The sequence below is a fragment of the Grampus griseus genome (assembly GCF_964374135.1).
Source record: "Grampus griseus genome assembly, chromosome: 14".
Lineage (NCBI taxonomy): Eukaryota > Metazoa > Chordata > Mammalia > Artiodactyla > Delphinidae > Grampus > Grampus griseus.
Genome location: NC_139008.1, coordinates 87,776,991 through 87,790,595, shown reverse-complemented (window position 1 = coordinate 87,790,595; position 13,605 = coordinate 87,776,991). Strand labels below are relative to the sequence as shown.

General features: G+C 53.3%; 2 protein-coding genes across 3 annotated transcripts in view; one reads left to right on the top strand and one right to left on the bottom strand.

Moving 5' to 3' along the window:
• Positions 1-124: 124 nt before the first annotated feature.
• Positions 125-6,113, bottom strand: GID8 (GID complex subunit 8 homolog). 2 transcript variants are annotated; one of them, XM_082670659.1, is made up of 5 exons: positions 5,939-6,113; positions 3,154-3,283; positions 2,049-2,245; positions 1,545-1,742; positions 125-784 (listed from the first exon to the last, which is right to left on the bottom strand). In XM_082670659.1, exons 2-5 carry the CDS (start codon positions 3,269-3,271, stop codon positions 611-613), a joined length of 687 nt encoding a protein of 228 aa, XP_082526785.1. In that variant the 5' UTR covers positions 3,272-3,283; positions 5,939-6,113; the 3' UTR covers positions 125-610. The 2 variants fall into 2 exon arrangements, with proteins under 2 accessions (XP_082526785.1, XP_082526786.1); XM_082670660.1 differs by lacking the exon at positions 5,939-6,113 and adding an exon at positions 5,299-5,379.
• A 160-nt stretch (positions 6,114-6,273) lies between these two features.
• Positions 6,274-13,605, top strand: part of DIDO1 (death inducer-obliterator 1) — a gene marked incomplete at its 3' end in the record, with an annotated part of 50,233 nt that continues 42,901 nt past the window's right edge. Inside the window, exon 1 of the mRNA XM_082671151.1 lies at positions 6,274-6,392. The remainder of the gene's footprint in view (positions 6,393-13,605) is intronic.

The following is a 13,605-nucleotide window of genomic DNA, read 5'->3' as shown; positions in this document are numbered from 1 at the left end:
AAAAATTTAAAAAACACACAGCCCGCCCCTCATATACACACGCACGCACGCACTTATCTTGCCCAAAGCCACACAACCCCGACCAAAAGGGAAAAAAATCAAACTCAGGACCCGCACACGAAAGAAGTCTTTGAATTGGGATTTACAAATTTATATAGTCTTTCCTATGAAAAAACAAAAACAAACCAAAAACCAAGGGGGGAAGGAAATACTTCTACACGAAGGCCAGCCGAGATGTGGGAAGATGAGGATGCGCTGTCTGTCCAGACACAAACAGAGAGCAAGACGGCCATCAGTGCTGCCCCGGTGCTCCGGGCGGCGGCCGCGGGGTGGACCAGTGTCCCTAAGATGCGGCGCCTTGGGAGCCGAGACGCCCAGAGCACGGAGGTCAGGCCATGCTGTGGTCCTCACCAGCCTTCCGGAGGAGACGGTGTCTTTCACCGCACGTTCTCCAGCACTTAAAAGGGCTACTTTTCCCTTCTGAAAAGATTCTGGGTCAAAAAAAAAAAAGTAAAAGGGGGGAGGAAAGAGTTCTCTGCTGCCGTAAAAATCTTCAGTCCCAGACGGTGCTCTGCCGGCCCGGCGGTGAAATGGGGCCCCTGCCCAGACTCTACTTGGGCTCCTCGATCACGCCTTTGCTGAGGTCTGTCATTTTGGGATATTTGACTTTCTTCTGGTCCAGCTCATTCTGAGCCCAAAGGAGTAGTTTCAGTAACTTTGCCAGCTTGGGTGTTGACTCACGATTTTCATAATCCAGGACAGCTTGGTTCACTTCACTCCACACCTAGAAAATAAAGGCAGCCAATAAACACCACCACACATGCAGAGCGCCCGCAAAAGGGGTCCATCACAAGATGCATTTCGTGCGTCCTAGAAACCAATTTTATGTGAGAAGCTGGTTACTTATTTAACAAACATAAAGCCTGTGACCGTCAGGCACTCCAGAGGATGTAAAGCACACTACTTGTCCAGAGGAGCTCGCAGTGTGGTCAGCAGATATCACATCCGGCCTGGACGGCAGTGACATGCCAGAAGCTGGGCACGAGGGGCCTGGCAGAGAGGGCAGACCAGGGTAGGGGTGGGACCGGTTCCAGCCTAACGAGCCCCAGGACGACACCTGAGGTGGACCCCAAGGACACCCTCGTTCCAGGGGAGCGGAGGGTGGCGGGGAAGCCACCATGCCGGCGGGGACACAGAGGCTGCGACAGGGCGCGCAAAAGTGCCCAAATCAAGTGTGGGCTTTTAATCAAAAGGTACTTGAAACCCCTCTCCTACGAGTCTCCAGCTATACAGGAAGAAGGCTCAGATAAACAAGAAAAATGGGCGAAGAGGCTTGCCTGCTTTGTAACAGCTGCGATGCCCTGGGCTCCCGGTGTGACACAGTGGAAGTGTCAGCTAGGGAACAGCCGAGGCCCTCCCAGCAGCGTCCCGGCCAGAAACGCCGTCCCGTTCGACACCACCCACCCACCGCCCCGTTTCTTTGGAAATCCTGTGAACGTCTGTGGAGGATGCAGACGGAAGCCCCCTACCCGCCTGGCGCCCACCTTCTGCCTCTGCATCATGTTGAGCAGGTCTCCGAAGGGCGAGTCCTCGGGGTTGTCGAAGGCCAACAGGGCCAGCGTGCGTTCCATCTCGGTCAGGCACTCCCGGCTCTCCTCGCCCTGCTCGGCCAGCTGGGTCTGTGCGAACTCCAGCGCCGCCTCCGTCTCCCGCTGGCGGATCAGCTCGATCAGGTGCTGTTGCTGGTCGGGGCCCAGGCAGACGGGGTGAGCGCCAGGCGCCTGGCCACTCGGCCAGTGACACCCCCGCGGTCGCGCCTGCTTCTCATGGAAAGGGCCTCTCAAAGGACAGAGTTGTCTAGCAACTCCGAGTTATTACATTTGCATTTTTAAAGCAAGAAACAGCTTCTGAGATACACAGAAGAGCAGCTAACTCTAACCCCTTCCCCACGTCAATTAAAGCAACGTTCTATTAAGGCGAATTAGCCTCGTTACTTCTGAATCCCATAAAGAACCTTAATTTGTCAAGCATCCGTAAACCAGACTCACTTGTAGGTGGAAGTAAAGATAGCGGTTTGTGTCCAGAAGCTCCGGGTGGAGGCTGTTGACCAGTGCGATGGCCTCGGGAATCTGGCCTTCCAGTATCATCTCCCGGATTTTGATTCGCTCGTCGAGCGTTTCTAGATCAACACTAGGTTCGATCCCAGATTCCATCCGAAACTTCTCTGCTGCTTCCTTAAAGCCCTCTGGAAATGAAAACCATCCTCACTGCTCGGAAGGTCAGCAAGACATCAACGCAAAGCCCTTTTGTCTCCAGAAAGCCCACCGCCTTGAATAAAAAGCCTCTGCTATAACCGCACTTTCTTGGGGATCTGGGTTTAATACCTTTGTGACTTATCAGTTATGTCCCAGAAATGCAGACGTAGGACTTCATTTCCTTCCCCCCACACCCCAAACGCTCTAACCTCCCAGCCAGGTGAGGACGGGTGCCGGTGGAGGGCTGCGGTCCAGGCCCAGTGCAGAGAAGCTGCCAACCTGCTCCAGGGGAAGCAAGGCCCTCTCAGCCTGCAAGGCCCTGGCTACTCCCACTCTTAGTGAGTTTACAATTCTCTTCAACATCAGAGACTGATGGGAGGGGTGGTGGCCACTGGGAACTCACAGGAAGGAGACTGACTTTCTGGAAACATGTGGGTTTTCTCACCACGTACAGAGTTACCCTTTTGCTTCCCAGTGTCAAGGAGGACTGAGTGTTAGCCGCAGAGCATGTGCGTTTCCTTCCATATGCCCTTCCCCCTTTCTTGAGTTGGACGCATCTTCTAGAAACAGTCCAGTATCATCTACCAGACTGGCCAGAAGAGGTTAATTACTTGGGTTTTAAACGTACTTCAGCACTTTCTTAATTATGCTGATCAATTGCAAAAACGTCAAAGGCCAAGAAACAGGTTTTTTCCTTAGGTCTCAGAGACCCGGAATCATGATCTCATCTCCGGAAGAGGATATCTCTTTAAATCCGTAACTACAAGTTTATCAAAAGAACACTGCATTTTCATGACGCCTGAACACAAGTGCACCACAAAACTTCAGTAAGTCCTGACTGTGTGCACAGAAAGGGATAAGGATGTCCAAGGGGCAGCACCCTCGTCACACCCCTTACCTGTGACCAAGTAGTTCATGATGAGACGGTTCATGTCTGCTCGCTGGACGTGTAAGTTATTGAGCTTTTCCATCCACTCATCCTTTGTGATTTCATCGGGTTTTTCTGTATAACTCATTCTGATTTATTTCTACAGGGAAAAAAGGTAATATTTTAAGAATCGGTGAAGAATTCTATGACAATTGCGATCACTTCAGACATAAACACGGCGACAGAGCAGGAAGTAAAAGGGGGAGTGGGAAGATACTTAAAATGTGGAAAACAGCACATGCAAAGGGCCTGAGACTCAAACACAGATTCAGGGACCAAAGAGAAGGTTGGGGTGTTTGGAAGGTAGGATGAACGAGAGGAAGAGCCAAGGGTCTTAGGACCAGGAGGTCAAGGGTCGGCTGGAGTCCGATCAAGGCCCTACAGGACAAGGGGGATCTAGATGGACTCCCCTCTAAGCACGAAGGGCAGCCACGAGAGGTACAGGCTGAAGAATCACGTGCTGCGATGTGTGTTCTCCAGAGAAGCCCACATCACACCCCCTTCAGACTGAGAAAAATGAAGCGGTCTGACAACACCAAGTGTTCACAAAGACGTGGAGTTCTCCTGAACCCCTTTACCCTGCGGTCAGAACGGACCGCACAGCAAAAACACTTGGCATCGCTTTGCAAGGCTGCGCACATGTGCCCCTCACAGCCGGCTCTTCTACTCCTGGAGACTGAGACCCAGACACAGACGAGCCTGTCCACAGAGACACTGCTCGGGATGGCGACAACATGGAAGCCATCACCCGGATGTTCAGCCAACAGCAGCACAGACAAATGGACTGTGGTTCACAGGACCACAGTCCCATAGGACCAAAACCTTGGGGCAGGTGGGTTTCGGACTTCAGAACTGTCCAGGCTGCACAAAGACTATCTGCACATTTGACCACGTATCGTACGCCATCCCCTCTGTGGTGTGGGGCAGCACCCCACAAGCAGATATGATTTCTTCAGTGAAACGTATGAGGCCTCATACCAAGTGGAACAGAAGCTACTAAACAGCCTTTGGCAGGTGAGGTTTTGCCATCTAATAGATTAAAAAGAAAACCAAAAACTTTTGGTTTTCAGAGTTATGTGGATTTTAGAACTACTGAGAAGGGACTGTGACTGTATCCACGAAAAAGGATTTACTAAAGCAAGTAAAATAAATGAATGTGACCACATGGGGGACTTAGAAACCAGCTGGACGAAGAGAGCAAGTCACAGCGGAGACCCCAGTGCGGCGGTTTGTAAAGAACAAAAGCAAGACAAGCTGTACAATGCTTGCTTAGCAGTAAATACACTCATACGTTCGTAGCAAAACCGTTTTGCCACTGTTTTAAGTAAGGGCACGAGACATGAAACTCAGGAGATGGTTACCAAGGAAAGGGGGCCCTGGGAGCACCAGCTGGGCTCTCGCGATGGGTGGTGAGCCCACCACCGTCCACGTCAGTTTTATCCTTTGTAACTGACATAGACGTTGTGGATATTACTTTATACATAGCAAAGCACATGCCAAACCAATTAAAAAAAATTAAAAGACAGCTCTGGTGCCCAGTGGACATGGGATGACCGTGGGGTGGTGAGAGCTGAGCAGGAATACCAGTGAGGAGCCACCCAAACAAGAGAGGACGGCAGCAGAAGAGCCACAGAGCACAGCCCATCAAGACTCTGTGCACGGAGCCAGGGCGCCTTGCTGCTGGACCCAGCGTGGAAGGATAAAAGAACGGAAGACTCAGGGACCATGGTGGGGTTTGAAGCTTGAGACCTTGCAGGATGGAGCCACAAATGAGGAGAGGAACAGGTCTGAGGAGCCGGGCAAGTTTGGGCTATCAGACCCACAGCTGGAGAAGTCAAGCAGGCACCTGGATTACAGGTCCTGAGCTCAGCGCTGGAAACAATTAGGGAAACATCCGCCACAAAATGACTGAAAGCCAAGAGTTCGCCAAAGATCGCCCAGGGAGAGAGTGTAGGTGGGGAAGCAAAGGGGTACAAGACAAAGTTCTCGGTCCGTGGGGGGATGCCATGCCCAACTCTAATCCGCAGAAGAACACTTGTCCTAGGACAATCAAGATGTGCTGTCCCTCACCCAAGGACCCATCTCTCCAAGCTACGCGCCAGTGGTGTAACTCACTCAGATCAAATTCTCAGTCCTGGACGACAGAGCGACGTTTGAAAAAGTAACAACTTTGGAGAACTGTCTCATTCTGTTTTGTGCAGGAAGAACTCAGCAGTTAAAAATCCCACAGACATAATTTAACATCCCATTGCGGACGGCGAGGAACACTTGCTCGCAAGAGCAACGTCCGGCCTCTGCAGCTCAGCCTCTGCTCGGACGCGGTTCCGGGTGGAAACGGTTCCCGTCGCAGAGACACCTGTGCGACGTGTCGAGAACTATCACCTCCTAGTAGGCGCCGCCTCGGAATGTGCAGACCTCCCTCGAAACGCGCTTCGTCAACAACAAACACCGAGTCTCGGCGCTCGGGCTCCGTCGCCTTAGGAGAAGGGGACATTTGGACCTGCAAACCCCGAGGGCGCCGCCTCCCCGGACAACGCGGCCCGATGACACCTGCTCGGACCCCCAACCCCGGAAGGCCCCCCGGCGCGGTCGGCCAGTCGGCGCACCCCCGCGGCCTGGCCCGTCCCCTTCCCGGGCCGCCTCGACCCCTCCCTGGCCCCGGCCCCTGCCTGACCCTCCGCCTCCCCGCCCCGCTTCGCCGCGCTCTCGCGGGGACGCTCCGCCCGACCGCCTGGGCCCGCCGCGGCCATCTTACCGTGAGGATCCCGCCTGCCGCGCTGCGCGGTCTCCGCGGCCGCTCGGGGTGCCGGCCCGGGCGGGAAAGGGGCGGCGGCGGCGCCGGGGAGGGGGAGGCAGAGGCGGGGGCCGCGGCGGAGGCGGGGAACGGGAGGGCAGACGCACCGGCGGCCGCCCCCTCAGCCACTTCCCGCGAAATCGCGAGATTGCAAGCCGACAGCCAATCAAGGGCTCTCGCGAGGGTGCGGGTCGCGGCGGCCGCCCGGAAGCGCGGGACTCCCGCTTCCGTCCTTGCGCAGAACTCCTCTCACGGCGCCCTGGCTCTACGGATTGGCGCGAGAGTCAAAAGGCGGTGGCCGCCTCTGGATAAGATGGCGGCCGTGGAGGCGTCGTTGTGGGGGAACTTCGAGCCGGGACGGCGACATCTGGACTGAGTCGGAGGCTAAGGTCCCAGCGTCCCTCCAGTCGTTTGTGTGAGCCCGAGGGCATGGGGCGGGAAGGGGGGGACAGGCGCCGGTGCTCCGCGCAGCCCAGAGGCGGGGTCCTTGCCAACCCGGTGCTCGCCTTCGCGCAGGCCCGGGAGGAGCCTCCCGAACTCGGCCGGCGGGAGCTCTCGGTTCCGACGGTTGGGGCAGGTTCCCGGGCACGCGACCGCGGCGGGGAGCGCGCACCCGCTCGCTGCCGCCTGAGTCAACCCGGACGGGCCTGCCTTCGGGGAACCTTCCGGGGACCCGGGGGCCTTTTCCGCCTGTGGTCCCTGCGGCGCGGGGCCTAGTGGTTTTTCCCGCCCGTGATCCCTGCAGTCCCAGGCCTGGTGGTCTTTACAGCCCGTGATCCCTAAGCCGCGCTCGGGTTGGGCGGGGACTGCAGGCCTGTGCGACAAGGGCCCCGAGATGCTGCGGCCGGGACCTGGTGGTCGCGGAGACGCAGAAAGTCATTTGCGCGTTTATTTGGTTATTACTGTCCGTCTGCTGGAGAAGAGTGCAGATTCCTTCAGATCAGGGTCTCGTTTTCCCGTTTCTGGAGAGTAAAGTTAAAAGATTTTGGAACCCTTCAGGAAGGAAATTGAGGGGCAGCCCTTTACTCCATCGGATGAAGTCCGGTGCCCTCCTGAGTTAGAATTCGGGGGTTAGTTGGTTTCCTGTGATTGCTGGGGAGTGAACTAAATAACGTGGAAGTGGTATGGGACTTCTTGCAGAAAGTAAGTGGAATTTGGCAAATAGGTTTGACAGTGACGACTAATTGTGGATATTTCCCATTAGGGTTAGTCAAATGAGCTAAATCTGCAGGTCCAGAGCTTTGACCAAATCTATTTAAAACGCAGACGCAAATGCAGTATATGTCTGTAATTACATCCTCTTCAAGTACTTAATCCTATAAACAACTTTAGATGTCAACTTTATAATGGGCGAGGGGGTGCAGATTTTAAAAATTCTTTCCAAGGGAGCAAAAATCTGGTGCCCTAAGAGGCTAGAGAGTTCTAAAGAAGGTACATCTGCACCTTCTGTGCGGGTCATAGGTTAATGGCCCGTCACCCCCAGAAGTGGTCCTGCACAGCCTGAATTCTGTCTAGATACCGGCTGCTTTTTGAAACCCACACTTCAGGCAGGATCATCTCTCTTTGTCCCTGGCTCCCTCTTCACACCCATCGGCAACTCTCCAGTTGCCTGTGTAGAGTGAGCACAGCTGAAAGACTCACCACTCCTACCCTGACTCTGGGCTCTCAGGAGCTGGGTCTGCGTGCAGCGCTCCTGAGGCCAACTCCTGGGAGTGGGGACACCATCCCGACAAGCAGGATGTCGTGCCACCCCTTCATGTTCACGTGGTCCCTAAACGATTCCTTCGTTGCCTTCAGCACACCGTTCTATGTCACTGATGCCTGTTAGTGTGTCACAGTTCACCACCACCAACACATGACCTTCATAAGAGCTGAAGCGGCTAGTATGTGGCAGGGGTTCTGTAGATACTTGCTGAGAATGTGGAGGAATAGATGAGTGAGGGTGAGGACCTTCGCTAGAAGCAGTCTCAGCAAAAAAGGACAAAGGACGGGAAGTTAGTCCCAGTGGAGTGAGAGCAGAGGAAGAAGTCGAGAATGGCGCTCGGATGTGTAGCCTGGTTGGTGGGGTCGATGGTGGCGCCAACTGAGGAAGAGCCGGCAGGGTGAGGAGTGAGATGGGAGGAGGGAAGGGGTGGTTAGGGGCCCAGGGTGGACCATGGAACGCTGGAGGGAACGATGAGGCTGGAAGTGCAGGTTTCTTGGTGACACCGTGAGAGTCCGTAAACGTATTACTTGGAGGAAGTCCCTGGAGAGGAGGAGCGGGGAGGAAGGGCCGGAGCGCTGCTGCCGGGCTCTCCAGGAGCCTCGGGGCGCAGCTTCCAGCAGAGCCACTGGCTGGGGCGGGCCACTTGATGTTCACCAAAAGCTGCCCTTGTGACAGGGCAAGAAGTTCGGTGAGCCGGTGAAGGCGGAAGATGTCAGATCGCGGTGAGCTGAGATGGGGTGGGGTGTCTAACACTGAGAGGCGCCTAGGGCCCTGCAGCATGTGTGCAGAGGAGCTCGCAGGTGGACTTGGTCACGGGAAATGCTAAAGCCATGGGGTTTGATGGCTGAGGGGGAGGCCGGTGTGTCGGAGAGAACCCTGGGCTTCGGGCTTGTGCCTTTGGGTTCCCAGGGCCGGGCCGCCACTGAATGGGGACACCAGAGGAGGGCTGGGATCAGCGGGGAGCTCAGAAGTCAGGAGCTCGTTTCGCATGCGTTAGGCTTTGCAGTGCGTTTGAGGCATCTAGTGGAGAGGTTAGGGGAACAGACTAGTGGATAGTAAAGGACAGCCGCACGGCCAGGAGGGCGTGAGGCCCCGGATGAAGAGTACGCAGTGAAAAGAGAGACGGCCTGGGCTGAGCCCTGAAGACACCCGCATGCAACAGGGGAGCGGGGAGCAGGAAGCAGCTGGGGGTGCAGGGCCACGTTGGTCATCATCTGGGGCAGTGAGCAGGTTGACCAAGATTTCAGCCCCTTGGGGTGGTTGACTGACTTCGTGATAGGAAGGCAGGGGCCCAGAGCTTCTGCTCTTCTCCAAGCCCTGATGGAGAGTTTCATTCTGACAGATTAACAGTTCTTTTTTCTCTCTCTTTGTAATTGGTTTTCTTTTCTTTTTTTTTTTAATTGAGGTATAGTTGATGTACAATATTATATGTTCCAGATGTACAAGGTAGTGATTCACAGATCAGCAGTTCTTTAAAGAGAGATGTTAAGGTTTATTAGTTTTAAAAGAGCAGGCAAGAGTTTTTAAAAAAGGAAGTGCAGGGCTTCCCTGGTGGCGCACTGGTTGAGAGTCCGCCTGCCGATGCAGGGGACACGGGTTCGTGCCCCGGTCCGGGAAGATCCCACATGCTGCGGAGCGGCTGGGCCTGTGAGCCATGGCCGCTGAGCCTGCGCGTCCGGAGCCTGTGCTCCGCAACGGGAGAGGCCACAGCAGTGAGAGGCCCGCGTACTGCAAAAAAAAAAAAAAATTAAAAAAAAGGAAATGCGTTTTGAGAATAAAATACACAGTGCTCCTTTAATAAAATCCTGGACTGTTCAACAACCTGGGTATCAGCCATGTTTTACAGAATTGCAGTATTTTGGAGGGCGTTTCTGTCTTATTCTCATACCCTCAAAGCATAAAATCAAACCCCTACATGCTGGAGCTCTGCTTTCCAGGGGATTTGGCAAATCAACCCTGATTCTTCAGGATAAGGTATAAGCTGATTGATTGTTGCTGCTGGGAATCGTTACCACAAGTGGGCAGTAAACTCCAAAAAGTCAGTTCCCATAGCCTTAGCTTCACACGGTATCTTGTCTTCAGTTTCTCTGTGAAGCTGTTGGAAGAAGGAAGACTGTTGTGACTGTTTAGTTCTGCTGCATGTATTCAAGACCCTGTGAAGCACGTGTAGTGGGGTCTGAGGCGGTCGCCTTCCCCCTCCTTGCGGGATTGTATTTCCCTTTCTCGATTATATCACTAAATCAGAAAGCACTGGTTTCGTCATAAGTTTCTTTGAATGGGTAAAGTAATATTTTAGAGTAATAGTTTTCTTGACCTTTTAACTCCTGCAGAGGTTGTAACGTAAATTGAGTCCAGCACGGTGCCACCTGAACCGCTTGGGGTGGGGTGGGGGCCGGACGGAGGGGCACAGGCAGCGTGCTCACAAGGCTACCAGTCAGTGCGCTGCTCGCAGACTGTCTCTGCTGAATTTGACCCTTCCCTTCACAGCTGGCTGGTTAGAGCTTTGATGCACACATCGGAGCTCCATACAGACACATGCACGTGTATATATAAACGCCTATAGCGTACCCGTGCGTAGCTGTATATCTGTATATGCTTTGAGGGGTTTCTGGTTTCTGTTGGTTTTGGTGGTTTTGTTTTTGCGTGAGCCCAGTTCTGATCACATGTCTGACTTGGGAGACGGAAGCACTGAATGAAGATGAGGCATTTTTTCAATCCATACCCACGCGTTCTTTTAAAAAACACTCGCCAAATTGATTTTCTTTTTTGACTTTAAAGTCCTCTTATATTTACTCTTTTAAATGTTTTTACTTTCCATTGAACGAGAGGAATTTTGTATGTCTGACAGACTCCCAAGATTTGTCACTTTTCTGTGTAGCTGTAAAAGGCAACGTTCTTGTCCTCCTACCTTCTGTAGACAGATTTGGGAGATCCTGTTTCTCCTTGGGTTTCTAAATTTCAGAAGCAGTTGGTTCAATTTGGAACTCAAAACTATTTTGGTATTGAAAAGGGTAATTTGTGGGTATTGATTTCATTGAAATCAGGGATACCCCAGAATAAAACCTTTTGGGTATCCTTTTGAAATTCCTAATAGCTCAACCTGTGTTACTCTTGTTGGTATTTTTTTCAAATACTCTTTTCTCTCTTTCACCATTTTGTTTTTGTGACCCAGGCAAGAGCAGGAATTTATACATTTTTTTCTCTTTTGGACAAATCCAGAAAGCCACTGTTAGACCTGACTTTCAACTATCTTTCACTTTTCAAGTATTTTCTTTCAGAATAAACGAATCTCTTAAATTGTAGGCGGTACAGCTATTTGTCGCTGTGTGCCTGCCCCTGAGGCCCCACCGGCCAGGTGAGGGCCGAGGACTGGTGTCAGCGGCCCTGCCCTGGGCCCTCCCGTCTCAGTTGACTGTTCTCTCCCAGCCTGTGGAGGTTCCTGCTCACCAGCTGCCCTAGGAATTCGGTTCAGATCTGTGGGCTTGTTTCTCCCTTTTCCTGTTACGTACTTTGTGGTGTGATGAGGGTAAATGGTGTATCTGGGCACAGTGCGGTGGTGGATCCAGTACACCAAATGGTGTTTCTGCTTTACTCCTAAACTGCTTTTCTGTCAAAATCTGTGAAAGGCGTTGATTTTTCTGGCTTTTTCATTTGGTGTGTTCCTTTAGAGACTGCTAAGAGATGAAACGAACCAGAAAAGAAATACACTTTTTATGCCTTATACTTTTTAAAGTATTTCTTCTGAACTTAACTTTATTTACTTTTCACTAAACTCACGGGAAGAAGTAGATGTCTCAGAGTTACAGGAACCACCCTGAAAGGCAGGAGTAACAAGCGTTGTTCTGACGTCTGAGCCCTGCAGCCCATGACCCCTGGGTCAGAGGGCACCTGCGGTAGCTATTCTGAAGAAACCCTGAGGGTTTTCCTCCAAACTGCTGGCCGAGGCTAGGGAGGAGGAGCTAACGGGGGTCCCACCTTGACTTTGCCCCCTGGCTTCTTCTCTCCTCCCTGGCATCTCTCCTCTGCCCCAGGCCTGGGTCTGAGTTTGGGTCCAGGTTCACTGGGGACCTTGCCCAGGGCCAGGCAGTGGCCCCACCCTAGACCTTGACTACCCAGCCCCTTCTCTGCCTGCCTGCTGGGAGGGCGCTGGCTTGCTTCCTTGCCTTTGAATTCCAAATGAGAGTAGCAATAAAGCTGCTTGGCTGTCACCTCGCCCAGACGCACTTTGCCTTGTCTCTCAGGGTTGCACTTGACTGCAAGGAGAGGGGTGCTCTGCTCAGGACCCAGCTTGCCAGTAGGCTTTAACTCAGGGGTGAGAAGAGGCTGAACACCAGGAAGCGGTCTTGTAAAAGGATTGCTGACTTTTCCAGATGTGCTTTTCTGCTTTTATAAATTTCCTCCGAATTGTCCATGGGTATTGGTGGCAGGACCTGGTGTCCACACACGTTGGGCAAGCACCAATCATACATTTTCTCAAAGACTGAAACCCCCTTGAGTCCTGGAAGCCTATTTAGCTCCCTGCTCCCTCCTGCCCTCTGAGCTACTCGTGTTGTCCCCTGAACTTTGGGATTTTTCTTTGTGTACTTGGGGTATTTAGGAAAGAATCTGAGACAACTGGAGACTCCTTTTTAATCTGTTTGTTCCTCTGGGTATAAGGTTGTTAGAAGAAGGTATTTCTTAGCTAGTAGACTTCAACTAAAAAGTATCCAAACTGAAGTTCCAGAAATGCCTTTTTTACCAGGGAAGAGCAGCTCCCGTGAGGAGTGACAACAGGTGAGCTGGAGTTACCTGAAGAGGTGGGAGAAGGGCGAGGGCCTGACTCCTCCCACAGGTGGCAGGTGCCCCTGAGCCTGGAGGCTCATGGTCAGGGCTAGCTCCTGCTGGGAGATCGGAAAGGGAGGCGCAGTTGCAGGGCTGGTGGGGGTACGGTTTCCTTTCCTTTGCTGCCCGAGAGCCCTCCTGAGCCCCCCAGTACTGCAGTGATACAGCCGGAGCTTCCCCTCTGGGCCTCCCTTCTGTCCACTGGGCTTTCCACCCAGAGCTTCCTCCTGTTCCACTGGCAGCCCGGTCCTCTGTGTCTTTCGTGCGTCCCAGCACCCGCCCGAAGCTGCAAGCCAGTTAAAACCTTGTAGAAAGACATTACTGCTGGGTTTGCTTCATGTAAAGATTTTCAGCTAAAGAGGCTGGGTGGGGTTTCCCCGTTGCGACTCCCATTTAGGGAGCCCTTTGCAGGGAGGCCTTCTGTGAGCTTCCCCTGCACCCCAGCATGAGTCCCATGTTACACACAGCTTACCCACTTACACACTGTTGGTTCAAGCCAGTTCCAACTCTGTCTGGTTTATGAACTTCTCATACACCCATCTGGAGCAAACCTGGAGACAATCAAGATGCTAAGAGCGCAAGATTCATACTTGGGAGAGGCCGTGGAAGCAGTCCTGATGGAATCACATCAACAGAAACAAGCTGTGTTGGATTCCTTTGAAGAAAACGGACAGTCTGCGAACCTGGCAGGCCGTGTGATCTTCAGAGATGTTTATTTAGAAGCGCACCTGCTCCCAGGCCCCTAGTTCTCACGGAAGCACCTGGCAGTCCTCTGTAGCGTCACGGGTGGAGCTTTACTGCACACAGGGCACTTTTCTGCTTTTTGCCCAGCGGTTCCTGCTACTAAGGAATGTGGAAGCAGGGAGCTGTAGCGGCAGCGATGGGGACAAAGGCCCTCGGCCGGGGAGTTACTGTCTTCGGGGGCCATTGTCCACTGTCCCAAGGTAGCAGGTGTTTCCCCTCTGAAGCCCGTTTGTTGAGTATTTGGGGATGGACAAGTGCCCTGCAGCCCTCGTGGGCAGGTGTGCCCGGTTGAGTAGGCGGGGGCGGCCCGGGCACTGAGCTCTTTGGCCCGTGGGGAGCGGGCTCGAGTCCCAGAGAA

What these genes read in the sequence shown, in the direction of transcription:
- GID8 (XM_082670659.1), bottom strand. Translation starts at nt 3,271, where the DNA reads ATGAGTTATACAGAAAAACCCGATGAAATCACAAAGGATGAGTGGATG. An exon ending in CATGAACTACTTGGTCACAG is followed by an intron (nt 2,246 to 3,153) that starts GTAAGGGGTGTG and finishes TTTCATTTCCAG; the next exon opens with AGGGCTTTAAGGAAGCAGCA. An exon ending in ATCTTTACTTCCACCTACAA is followed by an intron (nt 1,743 to 2,048) that starts GTGAGTCTGGTT and finishes GGCCCCGACCAG; the next exon opens with CAACAGCACCTGATCGAGCT.